Below are 16176 nucleotides of genomic sequence, written 5' to 3' on the forward strand. Positions count from 1 at the left end.
CTTCAAAAGTGAATTAGGTATTTAGGACCCTAAGTCCTATTTTCAAAAGTGACTAAGGGATACATTTTTAAAGGCATTTGGACACCTCCCATGGGAGTTAGGCACCTAACTAGATTTAAAAATCCAGCCATTAGTCATCAAGGCCCAGATCTGTAAAGGTATTTAGATGTTGCTGCGCTCATTGTTGCAATATCTAACTGATTTAGGAGCCTAAGTCCCATTTTCAAAAGTGATTTATGCATTTAGGAGCCTCAATCTTCATGATGAGATTTAGGTGCCTAAATCTATTAGGCATTGCAAGGCTGAGCACAGCAACGCCTAAATACCTTTTAAAATCTGGGCCTTAGAAGACTAAATCATTGACTTTCAATGACAGTTGGGCTTCTCTAAGTGCCTATGTCGCTTTTGAAAATGGAACTTAGGTAAATTTGAAAATGATGCTCCCAGACTTTTCTGTAGACACAGTGTCAAATCCTGAAACCACTGACATAAATGGCCAGAGCCCTGTTGACTTCAACAGCACCAAGCTTTGGCCCACAGCCACCTTGCCTTATCCGTGGAAGGAGACACCAACCCGCTGCTAATAGAAGAAAGGAAACAAACCAAGCAGTGACATTGTGCCAAAAAGAACAAACAGAACGGAGAGTGTTTTCAGCACAACGCTTACATTTTTGTTTTTCCCTCTCTACTGATATGTAAAAAAAATATATATTATATTATATTTTTTCTTTTCTTAAATTATTCTTTTTTTCAGCCTCAGTCCCAGCCGAAGTCGTGCCCAGTCATCTGGTAGAACTTCATGTTGAAAGGCCTGTAGAACTCCCGCAGCCTCTGCAGCACCTCTCGGTCTATATTGGGGTGGGTCCTGCCTTTCGTTTTCCCCAGGCAGTGGGGTTTGCTGCTGCCTTCAGCCTTCTTCAGGCAAGGGAAGCCCTTGGTTTTGTTGAAGTAGAAGTGTTTGTCCGTAATGATCCTCTTAAGGCCCAGAAAGTCCTGGACCCTGCCCAGCTCCCCGGCGGGGTCACTGATCAGCCTCTCCCCGCTGACAAAGAGGATCTGCCCAATGGGGAAGTAGAGGAGCCAGTTCTCCAGGTGCTTGGCGTAAATGCCGATCTGGATGGCGCTCCACGAGGTGTCGATCAGGCCTGTAGTCCTGTTTTTGAAAGTCAGGCTCTCAAAGGTGGGGATATCGGGCTTCTTTGAGAGAGTCTGTGTGTAATCGGAGATGGCTCGGGTCACAGGGTCCCGCACCACCACGATGAGCTTGGTGCCCTTCGACATGGCAGAGATTCGAGCAGGTGCTTCCTTGGTGACGAAGTAGCTGGGAGTTTTCTCCATGGTGATCTGCCCATCCAGGGTTCTGGGCATCAGGTCCCTAACCGGAAGAGAGAGAGAAAACACATTAATGCAGAACATCATTGGGACTGGGGCACGCGAGTCCAGGGCACAGCATGGCCCAGACGATGATCACCTGGGAGTGAGCATCAGGGTGCAAGGACACTATCTGTGTCCTGGTGACCAAGGGGTTAACTCCATCTTCTCCTGCACAGGTGGTGAAGGGGAAGAGCTGTGATGCCCTGGTACTTAAGTACTTAAGCACAGGCCAAATTTCAAGCCCATGAGTGGCCCCATTGACTGCACTGGGACTGAACGTTTTTTCAAGTGAGGCACGTCCTGAGAACTTTGCTGAATTGTGGCCTATGGGTGGCTCTTCGGGAAACAGAAGGGAAAGCTTGGCTCCACACCAAGGGTCATGGGATAGGGCTGAAACCCAAGTAAGGGAGTTTCCCATTTCCTTTCTATTGCTTAACTTGATTGGTTGCTGTGACCTTACTGACTGTAGCTGCATTCCTCCACCTGCATGTTCTTCCCTATTCCTTAATTGGATATGTCCATTAACAAACAGTTCCACCTTTGCATGGTACCTCTGAGTTGTGTCAATAACAGAAATGCGGTGGGCATATGGATTGCCCCTCTCCAGCCAGACACATTTGAGTGTTTCAATGGCTCAGAGAAGGGCAGTACTACAGAAAGCATGATGCTACTCAGGGAGCTAGGGCGGAGAGACTGTCAATGTGGAAAAATAACAGACAAGAACGCAATATCATACATATTGAAGTTAATGCAACAGGAAAGGTAACAATACCTGATGATCCCTTTCCACTGGAGTCACCACAAATACCCCCATGGACTTTGGTGGGAGCTGGATCAGGCTCTTGGGGCTTGTCTACACAGAAAAAGCCTGGAATAGCTATTCCGTACTAGCTCCCCATGTGGACACTTTTAGCTTAATCTGTTTTGGAACTGGATTGAGCTAATCCACCCAAATACGCTCTCAGTGCAGAAAGCGGACTGAAAACTGATCAACAGCACTGATGTGAAGAGTGGGTTAATAAGGATGTCAATTATGATACTGCCCATTTATGTTCAATGAGACTAAATGGTAAAAAAACAAGGTCCAGGAGTTACTGGGGTTCTGGTTTCTGTGAGGACACTATAGTGCCCCAGTGCCTCCAGGATCACTTGCAATAACTTCTTATAATAACATTGTACAAGCAACACGCTTGGTTGATCATAGGATGACTATTAGCTGCCAATGTGATATGGCTGTGAAAAAATCTAATGCGGTCTTGGGATGCATCAGGAGAGGTATTTCCAGTAGGGATAAGGAGGTTTTAGTACAGTTATACAAGGCACCGGTGAGACCTCACCTGGAATACTGTGTGCAGTTCTGGTCTCCCATGTTTAAGAAGGATGAATTCAAACTGGAACAGGTACAGAGAAGGGCTACTAGGATGATCCGAGGAATGGAAAACTTGTCTTATGAAAGGAGACTCAAGGAGCTTGGCTTGTTTAGCCTAACTAAAAGAAGGTTGAGGGGAGATATGATTGCTCTCTATAAATATATCAGAGGGATAAATACCGGAGAGGGAGAGGAATTATTTAAGCTCAGTACCAATGTGGACACAAGAACAAATGGATATAAACTGGGCATTCGGAAGTTTAATCTTGAAATTAGATGAAGGTTTCTAACCATCAGAGGAATGAAGTTTTGGAATAGCCTTCCAAGGGAGGCAGTGGGGGCAAAAAATCTATCTGGCTTTAAGATTAAACTCGATAAGTTTATGGAGGAGATGGTATGATGGGATAACCTGATTTTGGTAATTAATTGATCTTTAAATATTCATGGTAAATAGGCCTAATGGCCTGTGATGGGATGTTAGATGGGGTGGGATCTGAGTTACCTAGGAAAGAATTTTCTGTAGTATCTGGCTGGTGAATCTTGCCCATATGCTCAGGGTTTAGCTGATTGCCATATTTGGGGTCGGGAAGGAATTTTCCTCCAGGGCAGATTGGAAGAGGCCCTGGAGGTTTTTCGCTTTCCTCTGTAGCATGGGGCACGGGTCACTTGCTGGAGGATTCTCTGCTCCTTGAAGTCTTTAAACCATGATTTGAGGACTTCAATAGCTCAGACATAGGTGAGGTTTCTCACAGGAGTGGGTGGGTGAGATTCTGTGGCCTGCGTTGTGCAGGAGGTCAGACTAGATGATCATAATGGTTCCTTCTGACCTTAGTATCTATGAATCTATCAAGGCAATTACTGTACAGAGCAGTTTCATACTCTCTAATTACGTAGAGAGTATGTCTTCACTGCAAAAAAAAGGTATGTTCTTAACTCGGATTAATAAAGCAGCGTGACAAGGAACTCAGGTTTTAACTCAGCTTAGCAGCTCAAGTTAAATTCTGTAGGGGAACGTGGGCTGAACTCGAATTGCTAACCTGAGTTAAAAGCTGAGTTGCCTTTTCTTTTAACCTGAGTTAGCTAACCCGAGTGAAGAACACACCCTTCATGTGCAGTGGACACATACCCTTAGGGAGATGTGGCAATGCACTTGATGGGCCTGTCTCACAATAACTGATTTTTACACTGGTATCAGCATGTACAGCGGAGGATGGAGCAGGATCTGAGTCAGGAGGAGATGGTATAAAAACATAACAGGGAACTTCCAGAAAAAACTCAAACCATTGCTTGCAACTGCACAGTAAGAACCAATTTAATCTATAAATTATCAGAGTCCTGTCCCTTTAAATTCCTGCTTGCCCACATTGGGATTTCCTGCCTCCTGGCTTGAATTTCATTCAATAACACTGAGTTCCTGTAAGAAAGACACTCCCTTCCTGTAGGGTATGAGGAATTTTAAAGGGCCAGGACTGTCAGTCACAATCTTTTGGGGTTATCCAGGAGACAGCACAATGGTTTCACCTAAAAATGTGCAGTACTCGCCCCCTGCCCTCAATGCTTTCCTCCTTCCCCTCAGCCCCAAGGAATTCTGCACTCCACATTTCCGTCCTGTCCATTCGTGAAACTCCCATCGTCTTCGGTGTGAAGTGGTGAGGAAAAGCAAAGGCAGCCTTTGCCTCTAAGAATTCAATGCAATGCGCAAAAGGCCTGGGAATTCAGGGTTACGATTACCCACCCTCATAGGTGCAATGCACTTTGCTGGGCCTAAACTCTGTGAGGTCCAAAAACAAATTACATATGCTGGGTTTCTTATGCAGGCCAAGCTTCCACTGATGCTAGTGTGCGTTTTGCCTGAGAAAAGACTGCAGGAGCTGGTCCTATGTTCGCTGCAGTGCTTAGACAAAGAGGAACGAACTCACGGTGCCACCCTGAACTATGAGCTCCTTTGCATGAATCTGGTTAAGACAGACACATACAAGTTGAGGCAGAGCAAGGATGGGGCTTTGGGGGAAGGGGCGGAGTGGGGGAAGGGGCTTCGGGGCTGAGCTGGGTTGGAGCACCCCCGGGGAAAGCTGAAAGTTAGCGCCTGTAGCATAGGAAGAATAAGTGACCCACCCAGGGTCACACCGAGCATCTGTGGCCTAACAGGGAATTGAATCAAAAGCCTCCTGAGTCCCAGTCTAGTATATTGATCACAAACTCATTCTTCCTGCTGTCACTGAAGTTGAGAGGCCACAGGGCACCATGTTCGATCCCCTTAGGCTCATGCCAGCTTTCAGGACACCTCTGAATGAGCCCAACGGCTGCAAAATGCCAGTCATTCAAATGAAGCTGTCCTGGGCCAAGTGAGAAGCCACCTCAGATCTACTGTTTGTTGATTCTCACTGCAAACAGCTGCTATCTGCTGTAAATGAGCCTGTTCTTCCCAGAGGACACTGAAAATAAGCAGGACGCCAGCTGCTGCACTGGTAGCAGGTTTCCCCTCAGCGCAAAGAAGGGCTCTCAAAGAAACCACACCCTTTGCCCCTGAAAAACAGGGCCTGTAATCAAATCAGCAACTGACCCCTAGCCTTTGACCTCCCCTTGGCACGACAACCAGAGTGCCATGATGAACTGCCCCTGGCCCATATTGCAGTTACCGTCTGGCAGTGGCAACATCTGGATTGGAAACCTGTGCAAAACACCAGCAAAATTAAAGCCATCGATCAAAAAGGCCCCAACAAAAACCTAGGCTGAGTTGTTAGGTTACAAATGAGATAGAAACGACTGATTGTTTCTAGAGGAATGCTTTTTATTGCGTGCCATGTGTCACAGATGCTTGTGCAAAGAGCAGGCCCTTCACAAGTCTGAGGATTAGCTGTCGCCGGCTGGACAAGGCAGTTTTTGTGAATAGCTTTCCTTGCACAGCAGCACCAGTTGCAACAATGCCCATTTTGCAGGTACTCTCTTGTCTCCCTTCCATTTGGAAGCTTTGAACTGTAAGTCGGGAAGCATTCAACTTCTTTAAGGGGAATGAGACGTGTTAAGGTAGCTGGAGCGCATGCATGCGATCTTGGGAGAGTAGGTGTGCTGCCATCTAATGGCACTCTCTCCCTTCTGGGGCTCATGTTGCAGTTAGGGTCTGCAGGTAGAGTTGCTACCTGACCAGGTTTTCCCAGGATCCTCCCTTTTTTGAGGTAGCAGTCCTGAGAAACCGGTAAGGACATTCAGTATATGATGCCAGCTGTCCAGTTTTATGGGCTCAGTATCATCCTGGCTGTTCTGAGTTTTTGTATCTCAGAGGTGGCAACCCTATCTCTGCAGGTGGGAACCTAAACGTACAGTGCAACAGAGAACAACGGGAGCTTGCAATTTAGTGGTTACAACTTATTATTAGCATGTATTATTTGCATTGCCGTAACTCCTAGGAGCCCCAGTCGTGGAACAAGACCCTGTTGTGCTTGGCACTGTGCAAACACAAAGCAGAGACAGCCCCTGTCCCAAAGACCTTAGGACCTAGAACTGTGCTACACGAAAGAAACAGCCCAGTTCACTTTCAAACCACGAGCCGTTCATTCCAGCCTCATGATGTACTGTCATTAACACGCGGTAAGAAAGTGTGAGAGTAGGTGCAGACAACTGAAAAAGCAGCATGACTGGCTGCTGCTAGCAAGATCTTGATAATACTTAGCTGCTTGTAGGCAGCAGAGAAGAGAGTGGAGTTTTGAGAATCATTTCAATAGAGACATGAAATCAGTGAGACAGAGTGAGTTCCACCATTCTTCCAAGGTCCTTATACTATTACAAGGACTTACATGGTAACATTACCAGAGTATCTGTAAGGCAGAGAAGTACTGTTATCCCCTTTGTATAGATGGGGACCTGGAGCCCAGAGAGACTAAGGGTAACATTTTCAAATTCACCTGAATTAGGAGCCTTAATCCCATTTTCAAAAGTGACTCGGGCACTTAGAGACAGATTGACAAAGGTATTTAGGCACCTAACAGTGCAGATAGGTGGTTGGTGGGATGTGCAAAAGCACTTAAGCAGGCTATGCAACTAACTCCCATTGGTTTCAAGTGCCTAGAGTCCAAGGATTATGTGAGGATCTCAGCTTGCTTTCTTCTTTTGATTAAGATAGAGGGTGTTTCTAGCCCCCCACTATTATAGAGAGAAGCCTGAAGACTTCACCTGGCTGCTACCTGAATGGGTAAAAAAACAGAAGGAAAAAAAAATCTGACATTTATCACTTTTACAAAAAATCTCATAATTTTCTGGGGCCTGGTTCATGATTTTTGAGCGCTGGGGTTGGCAATACTGCAAGCTGCCTGTCTCCTGCTACCCAAAAAGGAACAAGACTGACTGACAGGTTACACACTCTTTGGCATTTCTAGGACTTTGTCTTGAATACACTACAACACAGGAATTGCCAGAGGGGCTAAAAGCAGTGGTCCACCCAGTCCAGTACCTTGCCTCTGACAGGGGCCTGTTTGAAGCATTTCAGAGGAAAGTGCAATAAACCCTACAGTAGGGGGTTATAACCAAGCCCATGGGGGAAGCTCCTTCCTGACCCTCATCAACCGGACGCGACTTGATGCCCTGAAGCATGGAGGTTTGCTCTGAGGCAGGGGGAGCCGAGTTACATGGGTTTGTCACCCACCCCATACCACAAAACTGATTTAAATGAGATTCCCAACTGAATGCTGCAGAGGGTGCTGAGACTTTGTGGCAGAGGCTTTCAGCCTGAAACACAAGTTTTATGACCAAAGCAAACTATAAACTTCTAGAGGGTGTGAGTGGGATGGAGGAGATGGGGGTTGATAATGGAAATGCTGATTCACCCCGAGCTGTGAAGATGCAGAGGGCCCAGGTCTAACAAAGTAAAGTGAGAGTTCCCACCAAAGCAGCTGTGATAATTACCAGCATTTGCTAATACTTTAATTAGCCTGATAGTTACAGTGTTCCCAGGGGATTCTAGGGGAGCACACATTTACGCCTACGTTCATAAGTTTCATATAAGTCTGGATAATGAATATATCCATAGGTTTCAGAGTAGCAGCCATGTTAGTCTGTATCCGCAAAAAGAAAAGGAGGACTTGTGGCACCTCAGAGATTAACAAATTTATTTGAGCGTGAGCTTTTGTGAGCTACAGCTCACTTCATCGGATGAAGTGAGCTGTAGCTCACGAAAGCTTACGCTCAAATAAATTTGTTAGTCTCTAAGGTACCACAAGTCCTCCTTTTCTTTTTGAGAACATATCCATGTGCATACGCATGACAAAACACCACTGAGTGCTGTTCACGGTGCAGGGGTGGAAGGTAGCCCCTACACGCAGCTCCAGTACCCCATGCTAATGCAAACCCTTTGTCACATCCTTAGAGGGAGAGAGAACTTCTGAAGGCAGCTTAGCTCCCTGTCACAACAGCCTGACCTGCCTCTCGCTACCAGCTAGGCCCAGCCCTTCAGGGTCGCCCAGCTCCATGGTGAGGCGGACAGCCCCTCGTAGGGCCAGGGGGAGAGAGCAGGAGGACTCACAGAACATTTTAAACCCTGAGTGTAACCCCACTAAAGTCAATAGCTTCACTCAGGCCAATTGATTCCACTGGGACAGGACATAGCACAGCCAGTCAGTAAATCAACAGGACTATCTGTGATCAGCAAAGGAAGGGGCTCTGGAAATGGCAGCCCAGCCAGGCAAATTAAAAGCTTGCTTACTTCTGTTTGTGTTTTGATAACTCCTGCAATCCCAGCTGCCTCTTCCCAGTTAGGAGCTTAACCCTTTTGGTGAGCTCCTTCCAGCACAAAGGCTTTCTTCAGCGCTCAGAAATGAATACGTTCCTTTTCTGCCGGGGTCGGCAAAAAGAAACGAGCTGGGAACCACTGGGAATGCATCACCACAGCATTGGGGAGATTAATTAATTACAAAGGGCATCTTTCATGGACATCACCAGTTGCCTGGAGGGCTCTGCGGACCGATGGCATCTGGATTTTATTGCAAAGGAGCCACTTGAAAAGACCAGCACCACAAAAATGTTTTGGCAAAGGTGCTCACAAATGGTCGCTGCCAGAATAAATGGATTTTGTTATTTTAATTTTAGTGGGGCTCTGGGTCCTATTTAATTGCTTAAGAGAAGAGGAAGATTTCCCTGAAAGGGAGCCTTTGGGATGTTTGTACTTATTCAGCCTTTTGCAGTTCACCAGCTCCTTCCGCCCATCTCTGCCTGCCGGGTCCTGTTCCAAGCTTGAGCCTAGGAACTCTTCAAGAATGCACTGGCTGAAGGAATCCCTCTGTTGTGCTTACTCTACTGAGGCCAGGAGAGTGCCCCAAGCCCAAGGCTGAGCCTGCTGCCTACAGACAAGGAAGGTCTCCATTTGGGCAATCGAAGAGGAACACAGCCACTGTGGCAAATCAATCCCTGGTGCAACTCCATGGACTTTGACAGACTTACCCCAAAGATGAATTTGGCTCAGGCAGGGCATGGGTTCTCAACCTGGAGATTGCAGCCTAGCAGGGCCAGGTGGAGGAGGTGTGTCACAACACTCTCCCAAACCTTTTCCTGCTGCACCAGGGAGGTCACAGCATGGAAAAAGCAAGAACCACGGGCTTAGAGAGTCCAGCTATCGGACTGGGGACTTCTAACCGGCTACGCCTGTTATAGTGTCCAGTCAATACAGAGCTAGCAGTCATTATATGCCCTAATGTTGTGGAAATGAGATGCAGCAAAGACATCAGAGCAGAGGTACAGTGCTTGTCTCCCAGATGCATGGCATGAACATATGAAGACAGGCCTCCTTTGCCTGGCAGACAGCAGGTGATCAATAATGCCAAGCAGCGCCCTTTTCCCATCCCATCCCAATCCGAAGGGGTGTCAGTTACCCAAAGAGACAGAAGAGGTTTCAGTGCAGCTGTTGACCAATAGAAGCAAAGCCTTTGTTTGACTGCATCTCTCCTCCCCAGCCCAGATTCGCAAAGTTAAGGCATTTATTCATTCCGCTGGTGAGCCAGACCAACTACACAGCCAGGCACTTGATGACACAAGGCACACCTGGAATGAGCACAGTGCAGAGGAGCAAGAGAAGAGAAAGCCTGGGGTACAGCAAAACTTAAAGAAGTGTAACATCCTCTCTCCTCTATCATACTAACACAGGCTGCCCTTGTCCTACATGCATCACTGAAGCGTCTGTAGGCTTGCAGCACAGAGTCCACTCATTCTTCTTCCAAAACTCACCGGCTACATTACAAGGCTTCTGAAGGGCGCAGAGCTCCCCCACGGTGAAGCGCCAGGCTCAGCTGTTACAAAGACAGACTCCTTAGGGAACTCAGGAGTTAATAGCCAGGGATGTGGTGAGCTCAGAGACTGGGGCTGTTAGGATAGGTACAGCATGTGCATTTTTGTATTCCAATGCTTTGTATTTCTTCAGCTGCTGGTCTCTGAGCATCTCAAAGCAATTTACAAACATGCACTTTCAAGCCCCTCGGGCAAGCGGACAAAGAGAGGTTAAAGCCCAAAAGTGTTCCACTGATTTTGAGTGTCCAACTTGAGACGAGGGCCTGATTTTCATAAGGACTTAGGGCCACATTTTTAAAGGCTTTGAGGCCCCTAAAGATGTAGACAGGCACCTAGTGAGAATTTTCAGAAGTGCCTAGATGCCTGACTCCTACTGAGTCCAATAAGAGTGAGGTGCCTAGATGCTTTTGATAATCTCACTAGGTGCCTCCCTACATCTTTAGATGTCTTTAAAAATTTGTCCCTAAAACCTTCTAGGTCTTCCCAGCCAAGCTGTAAATAAGCTCAACCCCCGCTCGATCTGATGAGACCACAGTCTGAGATGGCACAGCTCCTCCTTTCTATCGTTATTATTTGTCGAAGTCTCATGTGAGATCACTTTTGTGGTCACAAACAAAGCTAGAATACTGGGCCAGATATTCAAAATTGCTCAGCACCTACATGTTGCCACTGAGAACAATGCAAGCTGCTGGGTGCTGAGGACTTCTGGAAATCTAGGTGCTAACATGGGAGCAGCTGGGTGCCGAGCACTTTTGAAACTGGGACTCACTGTATTTTTCAATGGGGCCGTAGGCAAGAATTCGCACGTGTGTGTCTTCAGCCCTTTCCGCTGTATTCATTTTAGCATGTACCGATGTATGTTTTACACAGTTTCAGAACCAGTCATTTACAGCAGAAGGTAAATTTCCTCCCTCCCCAGCAAGCGTCTGCCATCAAATCCCGGCACTGCAACTGTCTCCGCATTGTCAGGGCTGGAAGGCGGGATGAAAACAGCTGCTATCGCCTCCAGTTTGTTTGTGTCCTTTTACTCTAAGCGTGAAAAGCGGGGAGTGATTAGCAATAAAACCAACAGCAGCAGCGCTGTCCTGGAGACCAGCTCCCGTATGGCGGTGGCTCATTTCTGGTGTCTGTGAGTCTCTCACAGATGTGACAGCCAGTACCTGCTGCCTGTCTGGGAAAATGAAGGAGAATTTCCTTCCATGATCAGCCACTTTTCTCTCAATTGCAGCACTCAACTTCCTGCCTCAAGACCTTCTTGGGCTCCTTTAGAGCTTGGGAAGGATTTAATGCATCAGTGGATAGGGTGCAGTGAGTGGTCATGGTCCCAATCTAAATTTATCCAGGCCCGCAGTGCCTTGGGAAAGCTGAAGTGGATCCTGTTGCAAATCAGGCAGCTCCACTCCAGGCTCAGCGCCTTAAGCATTGAGAATTCAAACGCAGGCAGCAGGGACAAACAAAGCTGTTTAACCACAGCCATCGGAGTCAATGGACACTGATCCCTACTGGGATCCACGCTCATCAGGGATCTGGGTCTGGCGAATAAAACCCAGACTTTTCCTAGAACGCCTAGTGGCACCTGTTTGTCCCAGCTGGCCTAGGCCAGGCTCAGTGTTCAGGTGTCTGTGCTGGATCTACGCTGGAACAGTCACTTATGACAACGCTGCATTGTCGGGCTGTCCTATGACATGATGGCGCCAACGCTGTGTTGTTGGGGCGCAGTGGAATGATCCCAACTGACCATGTGATAATCTATGAATCACAGTGAACTGCCTCTGTGTGTGGCGTTCCTTCGAGAGGATTAGCTAAAGGCCAAGACTATAACAGGGTTCAAAAAAGAACTAGATAAGTTCATGGAGGATAGGTCCATCAATGGCTACTAGCCAGGATGGGCAGGGATGGTGTCCCTAGCCTCTGTGTGCCAGAAGCTGGGAATGAGCGACAGGGGATGGGTCACTTGATGATTACCTGTTCTGTTCATTCCCTCTGGGGCACCTGGCATTGGCCACTCTTGGAAGACAGGATACTGGGCTATATGGACCTTTGGTCTGACCCAGTGCGACCGTTCTTATGTTCTTATAGAACTGGACCCCAAAGGACTAACTAACTCTCCTTTATCTGAATGCAGTTATTAGAATCATTTCTGCTACACTGCTCACTCACTGTGCTGCCTCACCTTAGAACCCCTGAACAGTTCCCAGTCACATGCTGCCTAGTGTCCATCTGAGGAATTGCAACTTATTCAAGAACATAAAGGATGGCTCAAAGAACTGGTTTCAGCCCAGATACACAGCTTACATTTCTATATGTTATTCGAGTCTAGCTCCGGCGGGTAAGACTGAAAGTCAGCACCTTCCATGATCTATATGCAGTGAAGTGACTGTGACATAAATTGGCAGTTTCGTCACAGTTCCAAATGGACAAAAAGAAAAAAAAAACATCATAACTGGCACCATTGCTGGAAGTCATCTTCTTCATACGGCTGATGTAAGTGTAGAGCAACAACTAGAATTTTACATCCAGATGGTTAAGCCAGATAATTGCATCTGGAGTAGCAGAGTGTATTGCTGTGAATCCTCCTTCGTATCTGTGAATCGTTCAGAGTTGTTATATGGTCCATAGTCTGTTCTGCGTGACCACAGGTGCACACTGCAGGGTCTTTAATTTTCCATTTGTGCAGCAAGTATCTTCATCTGCCATGGTTTGTGCAGATGCGCTTTAGGATTGCCCATGAGCTTTGTGGGAGATCGAAGCCAGGGATCTTCTGCATCGTGTCTTTCACGAGGTGTTTATTTGTGGCTTTTGGGAACTCCATTCGGCTTTCCAAGCCTCAACAGGATTGAAGTTGCATTGATGAAGGTTAAACGCATGGGTCCAAAAGGGCTTACGCGACTTCACGTGGTGGTGAGGGACATTGTTAAGGTCCTGGTGGATGGGAAGACATTTCTTTTCGATGATCCTCTGGAATTCCCGAAAACTCTTTGGGCATTGCTGGAAGTGATAGGGATTAACTGGGTCATGAGAACTAAGCTACCCTCTCAGGCCTAGATGTGAACTATGGAAGTACACTGGTGTATGAACTCTAGCTAGCACAATAGGGCCCAGGTCATATGCACCAAGGTATTTACATGGCCTCTATTTCCATGTAGTTGACTGCTTTACAGTATTTCATGTAATTACCCACAACACTCTATGAGATAGGGTAGCACCACAATCCCATTTTACAGACAGGGAATTGAGGCTGACCTGCCCAAGGTCACACAGGAAGTCTGTGGTGGAGGAAGGACCTGAACCCAGGTCTCCCAAGTCCACTGGACCACTGGACCATCCAGCCTCACTACCAGAACACTAAAACTAGAAAGGGACAGAAAGCTACCCAGTTTTGATGTGCGTCACAACTCTTCCAGGACATGGTGGATGGCAGCTGTATCCACAGCTGCAGACAAGAGAGCTGCCCTCCACATTCTAATCCTCTCTTTGCAACGTCCCGGTTGGTTGCTGCAAGGGCTGATTGTGCTATCAGGTGCAGAGGCCTGGGATGCCAAGGGAGGAGGAATCAACAGGGCAAGATGAGCTCCTAAGCAGTGAGGATCCTATTTCCACACAGATGCCCTTGGGCGCTGTGAACAAAGGACAACATAGGCCAGAGGCCACAAAACTTATCGGCAGCTTGACGGCTCGGCAGAACACAGTGTCATGCACTGAAGCTGATGTTTATGCTTATAGTTGGCTTTGTTCCCGCTGACTTGGCCATGGCCCCTAAAGGGCACACAGGCCATTAAGTATCTGCCAGAAAAACGATGGGAATGAAACGGAAGCGGATGCCGAAGCTCCATGACAAATTGTTTACACAAAGCTAGGTTTTCTAGAAGGCACAAAGTCATTAAGAGACAAGGGATTTAAAGTGCTGCGGTCCCAGGACCGTATGGCCTGGAGAGTCTTATTGATGTTATGACATGGTGCTTATAGCGAAATATAAAGGCAGCGTTCAGCCTCCCTCCCTCTTGGCTCTACAACACATTCACTGGGCAGCACAGGCCTAGATGGGACTTCACTGACAACCAGTGGGAATGCACCACTCCCATCCAGCCTGCAGACACCATTGCAGGCTATGCAACAGGAATATTCAGCCCAGCAGCTGGGCCAGGCACTAGGGATTCGTGCAAGGGGAAAGAGGGGAAAGGAAAGCTCCCTGCCCAGGGAGCAGAGCAGCTGGGGAGCCACCACAGGCCACTGCTGCAGGCCTGAGGTTTCAGCACCCCCCACAGCCCTGAAGCATCCCTCTGCAGAGGAGGACTGGGCAAGGGGATCCATGTATGAGCTTCTCCCTGTGTCCCATCTCTGCACTAGTATGCAGGGGAGCCAGCACAGAGCTGAGTCCCTGCTGCAGAAGGGGGACACTGACACCTCCAAACCCTGCCAATTGTTGCACAGTGTAGCCATACCATGGGGGATTTGTCTGGCCCCTGGGACAAGATTGGCCCCCTAGAGAAGAGGCAGGTTCTTATTTACTGAAACTGATGATAAATCGCTTACAGTGACACTCAGAGAAGATGCAGGAACATTTTTGCTACAGGGCAAGGTTTTTCATTACAGTGGTGAAACCTGGTCCTTCCTCCCCCTAACCTCTCATCTTATAAACAATGCCCAACATTGCTGAAATGTAGACACCTCTGGGGTGGAACCTGGTAGCTGTTTAACAACTGCACAGCATGGCATTGTTAAACAGGAAGTGGAAGTGAAGCAACAAATACCTTCCACACTTGAAACACTTCCACTTATATCCAAACTGCCAATTCAGAAATTAGCGGTTAGACTTTCAGTCCCTCACTTGAGTAAATAGTCCCAGTGAAGGAAACAGGGCTACTCACTTGAGTAAGACCAACTCACAGGAGTAGAGGTGAGCATGATCAGCCTGTTTGTTTGATTAGTGCATATCTCCTGTACTCCTATGCTACCAACGCACCATTCAGGCCCATTCTCTGAGAGTAGGGGTGAGGCTGGTGAGTTGGTGTCTGTCCAAAGATGGAATCTATTTGTCACACAAGCAGGAGAAGCCCTCCTGTAACCTAAGGATTCTGCAAGATCATAACACCAGAAGGGATGATCCTTACCTGTGTTTACACACATACAGGACTCACCTACTCACTCGCTAACACGCACATTGAGCCTGTGGTTGTACTGGTTTTAGGGCATATTGTATGTGTGTATACACATGTGAGCTGTTCAAGGAGCCAACTGTGACCAAGTGGGATGCTGCCCCTTTAAGATAATAGTCTGAATCTGTTTTGCAGCAACCTTGGCCACTGAAGGACATACCCTGAGTCCTTCATCAGTTTTCACTGCTCAGGCGTCTTCCATTCAAATTAATAATAATCAGTAGTATACCTAGTACTTTTCAACCATAGAAAGCACTTTACAAAGGAGGTCAATAGCATTACCCCCATTTTACACATGGGAAACTGAGGCACACAGCAATGAAGTGACTTGCCCAAGGGGACTAAGCAAACATGTAGAAGAGCCAGGACTAGAACCCAGGTTGCTAGAGTTCCAGTCCAGTGAGTTTTGGGTGAGTAAAGGCTTGAGCCCTGGGTGCATTTAGAATTCAGAAAATTCAGGAAATAGAGATTTCTTATACCTAGATGAACTCAACCAATAAAAAGTTGTTCCCCTTGTAGGATAAGGCTCCCCATACCTAACTCTTTGTGTGTGGAGAACTGGCTGATGCGGTCCTATACTGTGAAAGAATGACTCCCAGGAATAAAGGTGGTTTTTTTTCAAGGGGCGGGAACTGGCTATTCGTGTTGCGTGGTTCATTCCTCTAGGCTTCAGGAAGGTGGATAGTAACTTTACTGGCTCCCAAACCCACAGTGGCTTTTTTTTTCCTTATTAAAGAAAAATCCCATCAAATATGACAATTCCCAATGGAATTCCCAACTCTGATCCCAAAGGGATAACACAAGGCAAGCCTCTGATTGCCAGGTGCTGGGACTGGACAACAGGGGATGGATCACTTGGTAATTGCTCTGTTCTGTTCACTCCCTTTGAAACAGCTGACACAGACTACTGGCAGAAGACAGGATACGGGGCTAGATAGACCATTGGTCTGACCTAGTATGGCCGCTTTTATGTTCTTCAGTGTTTGTACAACATGGGATGGGACTGAA

General features: G+C 47.3%; 1 protein-coding gene across 1 annotated transcript in view; it reads right to left on the reverse strand.

The window, feature by feature from the left end:
• Positions 1 to 379: 379 nt before the first annotated feature.
• The window catches only part of LOC140897657 (heparan sulfate glucosamine 3-O-sulfotransferase 3A1), an 82685-nt gene continuing 66888 nt past the window's right edge, over positions 380 to 16176 (reverse strand). The window contains exon 2 of the mRNA XM_073310555.2: positions 380 to 1375. Coding sequence (XP_073166656.1) covers positions 757 to 1375 — 619 coding nt within the window. The 3' untranslated portion in view covers positions 380 to 756. The remainder of the gene's footprint in view (positions 1376 to 16176) is intronic.

This window comes from Lepidochelys kempii, chromosome 14, assembly GCF_965140285.1.
Source record: "Lepidochelys kempii isolate rLepKem1 chromosome 14, rLepKem1.hap1, whole genome shotgun sequence".
Lineage (NCBI taxonomy): Eukaryota > Metazoa > Chordata > Testudines > Cheloniidae > Lepidochelys > Lepidochelys kempii.